Source organism: Cucurbita pepo, chromosome LG06 (genome assembly GCF_002806865.2).
Source record: "Cucurbita pepo subsp. pepo cultivar mu-cu-16 chromosome LG06, ASM280686v2, whole genome shotgun sequence".
Taxonomy (NCBI): domain Eukaryota; kingdom Viridiplantae; phylum Streptophyta; class Magnoliopsida; order Cucurbitales; family Cucurbitaceae; genus Cucurbita; species Cucurbita pepo.
Window position 1 is genome coordinate 4,701,255 of NC_036643.1, and position 13,594 is coordinate 4,714,848.

Sequence of the window (13,594 nt, forward strand, 5' to 3'; positions counted from 1 at the left end):
GAACCGTGTAAGATCGTGTTTGGGTTGAAGAGGAAGCGGGGATAGATTATTCCTCGAATGGTGACACCAACTGTGTAGGATCTTGTTTCGATTGGAGAGGAAGCGGGGATGGATTATTCCTCGTTAATTAAACAGTGACGAGGATGGAGATTGCATTCTCGAGCCACCGACTGTGTAGGATTGCGTTTTGATTGAAGAGGAGGCGGGGATGGATTATTCCTCATTGACTAAATGATGATGAGGACGGAGATTGCATTTTCCAACCGCCAACTGTGTAGGGACCGTGTTTCGATTGAAGAGGAAGCGGGAATAGATTATTCCTCGTTAACTAAATGGTGGTGAGGACGGAGATTGCGTTCTCGAGGCACCAACTGTGTAGGATCGTGTTTTGATTGAAGAGGAAGCGGGGATAGATTATTCATCATTAACTAAATGGTGACGAGGACGGAGATTGCATTCTCCGGCCACCAACCGTGTAGGATCATGTTTGGATTGGGAGGAAGTTTATCCATCGTTGGTCTACCCCGTGCACATCTCTAGTTACAATCAACCGTAGATGTAACAACAATAACATAATAAAACATGGTAATGTTCGAATTTTAATTATTTGCACATTTATCACCGTTCTTTTTTTTTCGAGTAATTTTTTAAAGCACTATTTTCTTTGGTTTTTTTCGGGAAATATTTTAATTTTATGCATCAAATTGTTAATAAATATTTGTAATATTTATTTTATAAATACAAGTTGTATTTTTTTACTTTGAAATGTCATGGCATCAACTCATATAATAAATTAAATCCTAACCCTATATATATATTTCCAAATATATATATATATATATATAAATATAGTGGTGGGGCCTCTATTTAATAAGTGAGAAGGAAGTGGTCAAAAAACAACAAATTGAAAAGTTAATGACGTCATAATTATGCTGGTTGATGATGTAATAATATCATTCATTCATAAACTATTAAAAAAAATTATTTTTATTTTCGGTCAAATAATTAAAAAAAAAAATTAAGTTTTTTTCGAATTATTAAAAATAATAATTAAATAGGTTTAAATATATATTTTCAATCAACGAACAAAGTAACCGATAAAAGTGACGATAACTCAAAAGAATGATATTCTCGTTCCACTTCATTCCAATTTCTAATAAGGACGTTGGTTGGTTCGAACTAACCCAACAACGAAAAATAGTCAAGACGACGACGTTAATATCCATATGGAAAGGAACAATAAACAATATCGAATTAACTAGTAAAGAAAGGAAATTCCCTCTACTCCTACCGTTCTCCAACTTGATAAGACGATAGCTTCCATTACTGTTTAGAAAGAACCAAATTTTGCTGTGAAAAAAAAAAAAAAAAACAGTTTATTTTTCTTACACACATGAGTCACGTGTTTGGACCGGCGCATCTAAATGGTTCTCACAAGAGATAGGGAGATATTTCATTCATCATCTTTGTAAGGGTACTCTTCGGGGATTTGCTTCAACAATTTTACTTGTAATTCGAAGCTGTCGTCTCCTCTCAGCATGTCACGTAGCCATGTTACTTCGGTTTTCATTGACACCTAACCCCAACACCACACCACAATTAGAAAAAATGACAGTTTAGTTCTTATACTTTAGTTCTATTTCGTCTTCGAACTTCAAAAAGTGACTACTATAACATAAAACGAAAAAAAAAAAAAAAAAAATCATGATTTTTCATAAAGAAGAAATGAAGGAAACAAATTGGGAAAAAGAATAGAATCCCGAATAACACTTAAGCCGGGTTAGTGTGTCCTTGTCCAGACACACGTCTAACACTGGAACACTTTTAACACTTGTTGAACACGTATTAGACACTTGTTAGTCCAATAGATGTGTTAGATACCAGTTCTACAACGCTAATACATGCCCGACATGTGCTAGACACATCAAAGACAATGTGAAATGCCTAAAAATGATATCTATTTTAATAAATGCATTCATGTCGTAATCATGTCCTAGATTTTAAATATAATGTATCAGCGTGTCAGCGTGTCCGTGTCGTATATGTGTTTTATATCCATATTTGTGCTTCTAAGAAGGGTAATAAGTAAGCTAAGATTAAAGAAACAAGAAGAGAACTCACCATCTCAAGGGCTCCTCTAATGACTCCACTTAAGATGTTGCAGTAATGTAGACCCTGGCAAGTATCAGGAAGCTCAACAAAGTCCACTAATGGATTGTCCTCAAGAACAATGCTGCAGCATGTGCCTTCAGCATCCCAGTTGGTTACCGTTGCATTCACTCCCAAAAACATTTTTAAACCGATCTATTAAAAAAGGAAGAAAAAAAATATCATTCTAAATAAACCGGTAGGTTTGTAATATCTTAGGTAGATTGGTCGACGTAGGTTTTCGAGAAAATAAGTTAATATCCCCGCACTTCAAAAGGCCTTAAACTTACATTTAGAATGGGTTAACAACCTAAGTCGCTAGCAGATATTGTCTGTTTTGGCCCGTTACGTATCACTGTCAACCTCACGATTTTAAAATGTGTCTATTAGGGAGAGATTTTCACACCCTTGTAAGGAATGTTTCGTTCCCCTCTCCAACCGACGTGGGATCTAACAATCCACCCCCCTTGGGAGGCCCAACGTCCTCGTTGACTGGCTCTGATACCATTTGTAACAGCTCAAGCCCAATATTGTCCGTTTTGACCCGTTACGTATCGCTGTCAGCTTCACAATTTTAAAATGTGTCTACTATGGAGAAGGTCTAGTCCTACTCTGACCAATGCCTCGCATCGTCCGGTGACTGACTCTAATACCATTTGTAACAGTCCAAGCACACTGCTAATAGATATTGTCCGCTTTGGCTCGTTACGTATCGCCGTCAGCCTCACGGTTTTAAAATGACGTAACGACGATACGTCACGGTTTTCACACAGATAAACGCAAATGCTCACTCAAGAGCACTATGACTACCTAACATATCTACCCTCCACTAGATATTATCTGCTTTAGTCTGTTACGTATCGTCGTTAGCCTCACAGTTTTAAAACGCGTCTTCTAGGGAGAGGATCTAGCCCTACTCCAACCAGTGCCTTGCACTGTCCGGTGACTGGGTTTAATATCATTTGTAACAGCCCAAGCTCACCGCTAACAAATATTATCCGTTGTGGCCCATTACGTATCACCGTCAACCTCACGGTTTAAAAACGCGTCTACGAGGGAGAGGTTTCCACACCCTTATAAGGAATGCTTCGTTTCCCTCTCCAACCGATGAAGGCTTTCAGAGAGAATAAAATACTTCGGCACATGTATTAAACTACAACCTACCTTTGCAATCACGTCAGCTGTCTCTTTGAAGTCCACACATCTAGAGATATTAGATTTTGCTAGAAACTCATCAATCAGCCTGATTCCAATATTGTAACCCCTGAAAAACAATTGACAAAACAGTCAGATCACTGAATCTAATGAGTGTGTTATCACAAGGACATTAAGTTTAAGCACAAAAGAGTTTTTAATATTTCATCAAAATGAACTTAGGAAGAACTGTAAAAGATCATATGCTTAGTGTTACCCACCATTCGCATGCACACTATTTCTTTTTTCATGAAAAACCAACTTTCTTGCACAAGATGAAAGATCGAAATACGAAAAGAGATACAAAAAATAAGAAACACCCGATCGAATAGAAGAATATAATTCTCATGCACAATTTTTTTGTTCACCGGACAACCTTTTGACACTACAATGTTTGGTTATCAAGAAACTTGTGTAATTTTATCCTCCGTAAGTGGCCACTATAAAGTTTGCACCTATTCTCCCAAAGTTCCTTAATTTTTTCACATGCCCCAACACATCTAAGCCAGTCCTTGGTGGTTCTCATGCCACCTTATTTCAAAATCTCAAACCAAAATTCAAGCAAATTTCATTACAATGAAAAGAAGTAAGCTTCTGCAAAACTGTTATGGCAGGAATGTAAAGAAATTTTCATAATGTTGTTCAATTCAGTTAAAAGCTTGAACACTTTGTATACTGCAGAGGTATGAGATCCCACATCCGTTGGGGAAGAGAACGAAACATTCTTTATATAGGGGTGGAAACCTCTCCCTAGTAGACGTGTTTTAAAATCTTGAGGGAAGGGACAATATTTGCTAGCGGCCTGTTACAAATGGTATCAGAGCTAGACACAAGGCGATATTTCAATGAGGCTGAGCCGCAAAGGGGGTGGACACGAGGCGGTGTGCTAACAAAGACACTGGGCTTCGAAGGGGGTGGATTGGGGGACCCACATCGATTGGAGACGGAAACAAGTGCCAGCAAAGACGCTTGTCCTGAAGGGGATGGATTGTGAGATCCCACATCGATTGGAGAGGAGAACAAAACATTCTTATAAGGGTGTGGACATCTCCCCTAGCAGACGCGTTTTAAAAACCTTGAGAGGAAGCCCGAAAGAGAAACTCAAAGAGGACAATATCTGCTAACGGTGGGCTTGGGTAAGATTTTTTTTTGGTATGCACTTCCTTTAATTTCCTTTGCTTTCCCATGAGATCATACATTGATGAGAGCCAATGAATAACCAGAGAAATAACAAAGCAAAGACACAACGAAACAGCTAATTCAGACAAAAAAAAGAAAAAACAAGTCATCGGTGAACAAAGCAGAATTCCAAGTTATGAAAAAAGAAACTGAATAATAAAGCACGTGAAGTGAATTAAGATTACATCTGATCGAGCTGTTTGTTAACCTCCTCAACCTCCTCCAGATCTGTAAGCAATTGACGGACAGTTGCTCCATAAGTCAAGGTAAACAGCTCCGCATTCTGCATCAATTCAACTTTAGCTTCTTATCAATGGAAGATGACTCAAAAACAGAAACGAAATCAAAGACCTAAAAATGTGTTTTCCCATCATGTACAGACTTACCACTTCGGATCATCTGATCAAATTCCTCACCACTTCCCTCGCATTTGTTTAAAATTCCTCAGAACCCAAACAACAGGAACAATTAAGAGAGAGAGAATGGAAGTTTAGAAGCTTACCACTCGCTCAACGCTAGCGAAGATTGCATCACCAGATCGAGGACCAGCGGTAGGCATGATTGATATGAATTCAAAGGAACGTTTAGTAGACGCTTTGCTGGTTACCGCTACATAAGTGAAGAAACTTAGAGTTAGTCTTGCAGATTATGGGCTGAATGACCTAAATCGCTTTCATAGCTCGAGATCAAAGCTTTGGGCCTTCCGAAGTGTTTATAGATCGATATCAAAATTAGGATTTTACTACATCTTTACAGCAAATTGATTCGATCCTGATGAAGGAATATATTAAAACGTATTGAAGTTCAGTCCGGACACTTACAGTTCCGGCGATCGAAGACGGAAGTTGATACCGGGAGCGAAGAGTGTGGCCGACGCCGACGGTAATCGCGGTTCCAATATGCGAAGTGGATGAAAACTGTGTGATGGATCCAAAAGGATTTGGAGCAAAGAATAGTTTCAACTGCTTCCCTCCAGAAATAAGTGATATTATTTATAATCGCTCCAACCCATAGCTAGAAAGTGACCTCACGATTTTAAAACATGTCTATTATTGTTATAAAAGTACTTCGTTCTCCTCTTCAACTGATGTGGGATCTCACAATCCACCCATGCGGGTCCCAACGTCCCTGCTAGTACACTGTTTTATGTCCACTCCTACTTCGTTCTCTCCTCCAATTGAGATGGGATCTCACAATCCACCCATTCGGGTCTCAACGTCCTTGTTAGTACACTGCCTTATGTCCACCCCGTCAGAGCTCAGTCTTCTTGCTGGCACGTCGCTCAGTGTTTGACTCTAATATTATTTGTAACAACTAAAATCTGTCGCTAGTAGATATTGTCCTATTTAGACTTTTCCATCCAGACTAAAAAACTAACCCTTTACAAAATCAATATTTGATTAATTTATAAATTTAAATTTAAAATTTTTAATATGAATTTTATAAAATAAATGAGAATATATAAATGAACCGATATCACATTTAAATCAAGCTATCATAAAGATAGGATAATTAATAAATATTTAAAATAATTAAAAGTTATTATTTGTCCCAACAAATATATATATATTTTTTTAGATCAATTATAAGAATTTTACGAGCAAAATAAATTATTAATAATTACAATATTATTTAAAATCATTGCCACGATTAAAAGTATTATATAAATTATTTATATAATCATTTTTTCACATTAATTTTTATATCCATATATATAAATAAATGTTGATTTTATTCATTTTTTTCAAATGAATTTTAATATTTATTCTTATAATTAAAAAAAGAATATATATATATATATATATTATATATATATATATATATATATAAAGGTTTCCGGAATCTCCAATGAACCAGGGGAAGTTATCCAAATGGTGGGTTGCAAGCCATGAACCGCCATTAAATTCGTTTATTCCTCCAAATCCCATCCCTAAAAATTGGCAATTGAACCCTATAAATTCACCTCTTGGTCGTCCCTAATCCTTCGTCTTCCAGTTTTTCTTTTAAATCTCTTTTTTCCCATCTCGTTGCGCTCTTTCTTCATCTCAAGGTATGATTTCGCTCTTTTCGTTTTTTCAAGGATGATCGGAGTTTGTGTTTGTTCATTTCTTTGATGTTCCGTCTTTATTGTGTCGATCTGGGAGTTTTTGCTTTTCTGTTGCTCTTGAATTCGTTTTTAGGAGTGTTTTTGCGGATTGATTTTGGTTTTCTTGGAGTTTCTCCGTTTTCGTAACGTCTGATTGTCTATTTTCTCCAAGAAGCGATTGAATTCGTATTCGTTTACGATGTACGGCTTACGTTGCTGTGTTTTCTTAATTCTACTGTTTTCAAGTTCGTTGTAAGATCTTGCAGAGAATTCTCTCGATCTACAGTTTCGTTTTCGCAAATAGGAACTTGATTTTTTATCTCGGCTTTTATATATTCGGATCGATTAGAGGTTCTAAACTAATAGGAAGGATCCAAGAAGTGACAGAAAGGGCTGATTGGTTAAAAAAATTGAATTGAGAAGCTAGGATTTTGAAATTTCTTTCTAATTTGAAGATTTCTGGCTTGGTCCTGTAAGTTCTTCTAATTCATCCTTTTCAGTGGTCTTTTCGCTTATGGATTTGGTTCTTGAGCTATTTATGATCTGATTGATTAAACAAATTGAATCGAGAAGTTAATATTTTGAAATTTCCTTCTAAGTTGAAGATTTCTAGCTTGGTCCTGTACTCGAGTTCTTCTCATTCATCGTTTTTAGTGGACTGTTCACTTATGGATTTGGTTCTTCAGCTATTTATGATCTGATTGGTTAAAAAATTGAATTATTTTGAAATTTCTTTCTAATTTGAAGATTTCTGGCTTGATCCTGTTCTCGATTATGATGGATTTGGTTCTTGAGCTGTTTATTATCATGTTACCTGATTCAATCCATATTATTGCCATGATTTTCAATAGAACTTTCATTGCTGTGTTAACAGATGCAAATCTTTGTAAAAACTCTAACCGGCAAAACAATCACCCTCGAGGTGGAAAGCTCAGATACAATCGACAATGTAAAGGCTAAGATTCAAGATAAAGAGGGAATTCCACCCGACCAACAAAGGCTTATCTTTGCTGGTAAGCAACTTGAGGATGGCCGAACGCTGGCCGATTACAACATCCAAAAGGAATCTACACTCCATTTGGTGCTTCGACTTCGCGGTGGGATGCAAATATTTGTGAAGACCCTTACTGGCAAAACCATCACCCTTGAGGTGGAAAGTTCTGACACAATTGACAATGTCAAGGCTAAAATCCAAGATAAGGAGGGTATCCCCCCTGATCAACAGAGACTAATTTTTGCTGGTAAGCAGCTCGAAGATGGTCGAACTCTTGCTGATTACAATATTCAGAAGGAATCTACTCTGCATTTGGTTCTTCGACTTCGTGGTGGTATGCAGATTTTTGTGAAAACTTTGACAGGAAAAACGATCACATTGGAGGTAGAAAGTTCAGATACCATTGACAATGTGAAAGCTAAGATACAAGATAAGGAGGGCATTCCACCAGACCAACAGAGACTGATTTTTGCTGGTAAGCAGCTCGAAGATGGTCGAACTCTTGCCGATTACAACATTCAAAAGGAGTCGACGTTGCATTTGGTGCTTCGGTTGCGCGGTGGGATGCAGATTTTCGTGAAGACGTTAACGGGGAAGACGATCACATTGGAGGTAGAAAGTTCAGATACCATTGATAATGTGAAAGCTAAGATCCAAGACAAGGAGGGCATTCCACCAGACCAACAGCGGTTGATCTTTGCTGGTAAGCAGCTCGAAGATGGTCGAACTCTTGCCGATTACAACATTCAAAAGGAGTCAACGTTGCATTTGGTGCTCCGATTGCGCGGTGGAATGCAGATTTTTGTGAAGACGTTAACGGGGAAGACGATCACATTGGAGGTCGAAAGCTCGGATACGATCGACAACGTGAAGGCGAAGATTCAAGACAAGGAGGGCATTCCACCAGACCAGCAGCGTTTGATCTTTGCTGGTAAGCAACTGGAAGATGGTAGGACTCTAGCAGATTACAATATCCAAAAGGAATCGACATTGCACTTGGTGCTTCGGTTGCGAGGTGGAATGCAGATTTTCGTGAAGACGTTGACAGGTAAGACGATCACATTGGAGGTCGAAAGCTCGGACACGATCGACAACGTGAAGGCAAAAATTCAAGACAAGGAGGGCATTCCACCAGACCAACAGAGGTTGATCTTTGCTGGTAAGCAACTGGAAGACGGCAGAACTCTAGCAGATTACAACATCCAAAAGGAGTCGACGTTGCACTTAGTGCTACGACTGCGCGGTGGAATGCAGATCTTCGTGAAGACGTTAACAGGGAAGACAATCACATTGGAGGTCGAGAGCTCGGACACGATCGACAACGTGAAGGCAAAGATTCAAGACAAAGAGGGGATTCCTCCAGACCAACAAAGGCTCATCTTCGCCGGAAAACAATTGGAGGATGGTAGAACATTGGCTGATTACAATATTCAGAAAGAGTCCACCCTCCACCTTGTTCTCCGCCTGCGCGGTGGCTCTTAGGGTGGCTCCGCCGTGTTTGTGCTGGACTTGTGGTGTCTCCCATGGCCCCTTCTGAATGGTTTTAGTAGTAATAAGTCGAACTCTTTACTTTTATTTCTTTTATTTCAGCGTCTGTTAATATATAAATAATAATATGCTGTTTGTTGCAATGGCCTAACGGGCCATGTTAAAAACGGCTTCTAAAATGAATGTATTATTATGAATTTTTAAATTAATATCGTTTCTTTTGTAAATATTCTTAATAATTTCAATGTATATTTTTCTCTTTTTAAATAAATATTATATATTATTATTATTTTTAAATTTTTTCTTTTATTGCGTCATTTTTCTCTTTCTTTTATTTAAATAATTATATATAAAATGAATACTACTTATTTAAAATAACACAATAAAAAAACCACTCATAATAAATAAATTCCTTCAACCAATAAAATAATAAAAAATAATGTTTCCAAATATGAAAAGATCTATTTTTTAATTAAAATATATTATTGACATTAAAAAAATGTGACATAAAGAAAATAATAGAATTGAAATGCACCTAGGTATTAAATTAATTAATAGAATGCAAAAAAAAAAAAATTATTTTAAAGTTTTAAGGTATTTAATATATATAAAGTTTAAGGATAATTTTTATTAATTTATCCATATTTTTTATGAATTAAAAATTTAATTAAATGTAAATTAATTTAATTAAGGAACATGGCAGATCTGAAAATACAGCTACAATACAGGGCATTTCCAAAATGTTATGAGCAGATAAAACCGAACCGGAGAAGCCGGTTCGAACCGCTTTAAGTAGTCAAGTCAGAGAGGTGTGAACGGCGTCGTATATTGGCCGGTCTTCCGCCTTCCTCTTCGTTATTGTTTGTTTTGTTCATCCTGATCGGCGATCTTCACTTCTGAAGCGCCAATTTCTGGGTATTGTTCGTCATCGCGTTTGATGTCGTTTTTAATCATAATTGTTCTGTGCCAGAAGTTTGATCTGTTTGAAGATGTTTTGTTTGCGATTGTTTTAAGCGATTGAATTTTTTATCATAGGTGTATAGAAGTTGGAAGATGGAGGAATTTATTGTGGCAGTTCTCTCGATGCTGCTCGTTTTTGCGTTGGTTCCTTTGTTTCTGTGGAGACGCTATCAGGACTCCCGCTCAGATCATGCACATGAAGATGAGAATCAGGTGTGGTTTTTTGGAGGCTCGGTCAGGGTTTATTTATTTGTTTGTTTTGTATTGAAATGCTATTGCTGAGGTTATCAATCTGTTTCGATGAAAGGTTATCGGGGTTTTTACTTGGTTGTTGGAATTTTTCAGGTTCCTCAGAGAGAAACTGTGGTTCGGGCCACTGCTGGTGGCCGTCGAATGCGTCGGAGACCTGCTACGGCTGCTAGTTCGTCGAATGCAGGGCCATCTCTGGAAGGTTTGCATCAATTAGCCTTCTGTGTTTATTTTCTTTCCCTCTGTCCGAGATTTTCTTTGTTTAGTTTTAATTGTATTATTCTGTTATGTAATTCGGTAACACAATTGCGATGGAGTATATGAGATCCCACATCGGTCGGAGAGAGGAGCGAAGCATTCTGTATAAGGATGTGGAAACCAATTCCTCGCTGACGATGATACGTAACGGGTCAAAGCGGGCAATATATACTAGCGGTGGGCTTGGACTATTGCAAATGGTATCAAAGCCAGACATTGGATGGTGTGCAGTGAGGACGCTGGACCCCTAAGTTGGGTGGATTATGAGATCCCACATCGGTAGGAGAGGGGAACGAAACATTTCTCATAAGGATGTGGAAACCTCTCCCTAGCAGACACGTTACCGCTAAAAGTATCCAAAATGACTGAAGACCGTACACAAGGGAAATAGTATACAATCTGGGATAACAAATAGCTATAAAGGGAGATCACTTTACCTAACTGTCTACCCAAACCATATCTGTTTCTCTTGTATGGTATTTATTTATTTTCTCAATCACAAACATTTATGGTATGTTTAACATAACATTCTGTAGTTTGCTTGGATTTTATGTTTAGGTTCTCCGATATAGTGTACACATTCGGTACGAGATAGTCAATCTTTACCAAGTAATGAAGAAAATGTACTAATGAACGAGAGATAGAAATTGAGGGTTGTCGACCCTTCGGTATTGGTGTATTGAGCAAAAAAGCACTGGAATATGAAGGTTTTACATGATTATTGTAATAAGTAGCCAATATGGAAGAAGTTGGGAGTGCTTTGGTATAATCAAATGTGGTCTTCTAAATTAGGAATTCATTACATTGAATGTGGAAACTCTAACAATTATTCCTGATGATTCTGGAACAGAAAGTGCGGATGGAAGTGATGAAGAAATGGCGGATGAATACAATGAAGGTCGAGTGTCAAAGAAGAAAGAAAAGAAGCGACAGGAGCGCGAGGCACAGAGACAGGTAACGTATGTGAAGTTTTGACATATTTATGGAGACAGGACTATAATATTAGGAGAACCAGTTCGAAGTCTATTTTTCTGAAATTGTTGATGTTGAAAGTTGAGATTGTTTACGAACTGCATCTTCGTGTGTTGAAAACACGAGTCGTATATATGATTTCACTATACTTGAAAGAATGCAGATGTCTTTAGGTTGTTATCTTCACTGTGTGGCTCTTATAGTTTTTTTTTCTCATCATCATCATCATATTTTCTTACATTTTGTTCTCTTTTATACTCTATTGGTTAACTGTATACTAGTAAAAAATATTGTTTTGTAGGCCGAACAAGCTTCCCGTGACTCAAGGTGGACAAAACAAGACCGTTATGCAGAAATGCGGAGGAAGAAGGACGAGGAGCGTGAGGAGCAGGAACGGTTACTGGTTAGTTAATCAATCACCCTGTCTTTCGAGAACTCTGACGTAGACACGTGCGAGGTAGGCTGGAGCTTCTGTGGTTGAATGGTGATGGTCTCCTTTCTTTGTTTAGGAAGAAGAAGCCAAGGCTCGGAAGGCCAAGGAGGAAGAGGCTGCTTCACTTGAGTTTGAGAAGTGGAAAGGGGAATTTTCAGTTGATGCCGAAGGTACGACGGAAGCTGATGTCGAAGGCGGAAATCAAGATTTGCTCTCTACTTTTGTGGAATATATAAAGGTGAGTCTGTCATGTTCTAATGATTCAGTATTTCACCTTATAGGAATCTTAACGTATTCTTGTTCGTATTTTAGTATAGGTCGGGAATAAGATCTGCCCATGGACTACTAAACCCGACTATTCTTCGTTAAAGCTGTTTAATCTATGCTTTCCTTGTGGCTCTATACCTGAAGCCCTTTTTATGTTCTTTTACAGAATCATAAATGTGTCCCATTGGAAGATCTTGCTGCAGAATTTAAATTAAGAACTCAGGTAACCCAGATAATGGTTGTTGTATGTAATGCATTCAAGGTTTAGTTGCGGTCGTAGTTGTTGTTATTTCTTCAAAAGAAATCGTAAAAATAACGAGTCGAGAAGAATGATTTTCTGTTCTTTGACTGACTTTGAATTAGTTGTTCGTTTTGTCATCACCGTTTTTATGCAAATATTACACCTCTATTTATGTCGCTCTACATTTTGCTAATGCAGGAATGTATTAATCGGATCACCTCCCTCGAGAGCATGGGTACGACTCTTTTCATTTTTTCTCTCTTGTCGAATGCATTTCATCCAGGGTTCGGGTCTGTCATAAGTTCTTGCAAGCTTTTACCATCGTCAACTTTTAATTATGATATCATGAGTAACATTACCGATGATTCTGATCGAAGAAACGCACGAATTTTACAGGCCGACTCTCTGGTGTTATGGATGATAGAGGCAAATACATATACATATCAAAGGATGAAATGCAAGCAGTTGCTGACTACATCAAGCGTCAAGGAAGGGTTAGCATTTCACATTTAGCTAGTAAGTCCAACCAGTTCATTGATTTGGAACCAAAAACCCAATTGGTTGAGGACATCAATGCTGAGGAGGTAACTGTCTCTTAATATACTTGTTAATTTTTGAGAGAAATGTTACATGAAATAATCATAATCATAATCAACTAGTATATAATTTACCCAATGATCGTTCACGATGATTGCGGGTGGCTGTCGATATTCTCCTTCTCTACGCAGGTTCTTGAGCTGTTCTTGTTATATTATGTTTCATGTCCTGCATTTAAGTTCGGATTCATCTCATTCCTAGAAATAGAAGATAGATCCATCTGTTGGACCTTTTGCTTTAGGCAAATTAGTTATGTGATGTATGGAAATAGGAATCAACAGAAACTTCTCTTGAGTGAGGCAAATTGTTGATCATCACCATGATTGTCTTTATGCTGCTTAGGATCGGACGAAATGATTCGAACATTTTTTTAGAAGACAAAATAGTTGTTACGAGTTAAAGATTCACCATGGTAGTAGGATTCATGAAAATAAATAAATAGATGTTTTAGGTCCGAAGTCGGGACCTTTAGGTGAGGTTAATACGAAAAATCCTTGATGTCCCTCGAGTCTAGGTCTTGGGGTGAGT

General features: G+C 37.7%; 3 protein-coding genes across 3 annotated transcripts; 2 read left to right on the plus strand and 1 right to left on the minus strand.

Moving 5' to 3' along the window:
• Positions 1-1,120: 1,120 nt before the first annotated feature.
• LOC111796651 (trafficking protein particle complex subunit 3-like) lies at positions 1,121-5,479 on the minus strand. Its single transcript, XM_023679368.1, has 6 exons — positions 5,343-5,479; positions 5,024-5,130; positions 4,707-4,804; positions 3,313-3,412; positions 2,122-2,304; positions 1,121-1,576 (listed from the first exon to the last, which is right to left on the minus strand). The coding sequence occupies exons 2-6, from the start codon at positions 5,078-5,080 to the stop codon at positions 1,454-1,456; spliced, it is 561 nt and encodes a 186-aa protein (XP_023535136.1). The 5' UTR covers positions 5,081-5,130; positions 5,343-5,479; the 3' UTR covers positions 1,121-1,453.
• Positions 5,480-6,363: 884 nt separating this feature from the next.
• LOC111796612 (polyubiquitin-like) lies at positions 6,364-9,298 on the plus strand. The gene is made up of 2 exons (XM_023679316.1): positions 6,364-6,571; positions 7,482-9,298. Exon 2 carries the CDS (start codon positions 7,482-7,484, stop codon positions 9,081-9,083), a length of 1,602 nt encoding a protein of 533 aa, XP_023535084.1. The 5' UTR covers positions 6,364-6,571; the 3' UTR covers positions 9,084-9,298.
• Positions 9,299-9,914: 616 nt separating this feature from the next.
• Positions 9,915-13,193, plus strand: LOC111796633 (DDRGK domain-containing protein 1-like). The gene is made up of 9 exons (XM_023679348.1): positions 9,915-10,004; positions 10,125-10,262; positions 10,395-10,500; positions 11,407-11,510; positions 11,830-11,931; positions 12,038-12,199; positions 12,395-12,451; positions 12,668-12,704; positions 12,866-13,193. The coding sequence occupies exons 2-9, from the start codon at positions 10,143-10,145 to the stop codon at positions 13,066-13,068; spliced, it is 891 nt and encodes a 296-aa protein (XP_023535116.1). The 5' UTR covers positions 9,915-10,004; positions 10,125-10,142; the 3' UTR covers positions 13,069-13,193.
• The last annotated feature ends 401 nt before the right edge of the window (positions 13,194-13,594 follow it).

Excerpts from the sequence above, each read along its gene's own strand:
- LOC111796651 (XM_023679368.1), bottom strand. The coding sequence starts at position 5,080 with ATGCCTACCGCTGGTCCTCGATCTGGTGATGCAATCTTCGCTAGCGTT. Across the intron at positions 4,805-5,023 it reads TCGCTAGCGTTGAGCGAGTG|AATGCGGAGCTGTTTACCTT; the intron begins GTAAGCTTCTAA and ends GAATTGATGCAG. Across the intron at positions 2,305-3,312 it reads CAGCTGACGTGATTGCAAAG|ATCGGTTTAAAAATGTTTTT; the intron begins GTAGGTTGTAGT and ends CTTTTTTAATAG.
- LOC111796612 (XM_023679316.1), top strand. The coding sequence starts at position 7,482 with ATGCAAATCTTTGTAAAAACTCTAACCGGCAAAACAATCACCCTCGAG.
- LOC111796633 (XM_023679348.1), top strand. The coding sequence starts at position 10,143 with ATGGAGGAATTTATTGTGGCAGTTCTCTCGATGCTGCTCGTTTTTGCG. Across the intron at positions 11,511-11,829 it reads AGCGCGAGGCACAGAGACAG|GCCGAACAAGCTTCCCGTGA; the intron begins GTAACGTATGTG and ends ATTGTTTTGTAG. Across the intron at positions 12,452-12,667 it reads AATTTAAATTAAGAACTCAG|GAATGTATTAATCGGATCAC; the intron begins GTAACCCAGATA and ends TTGCTAATGCAG.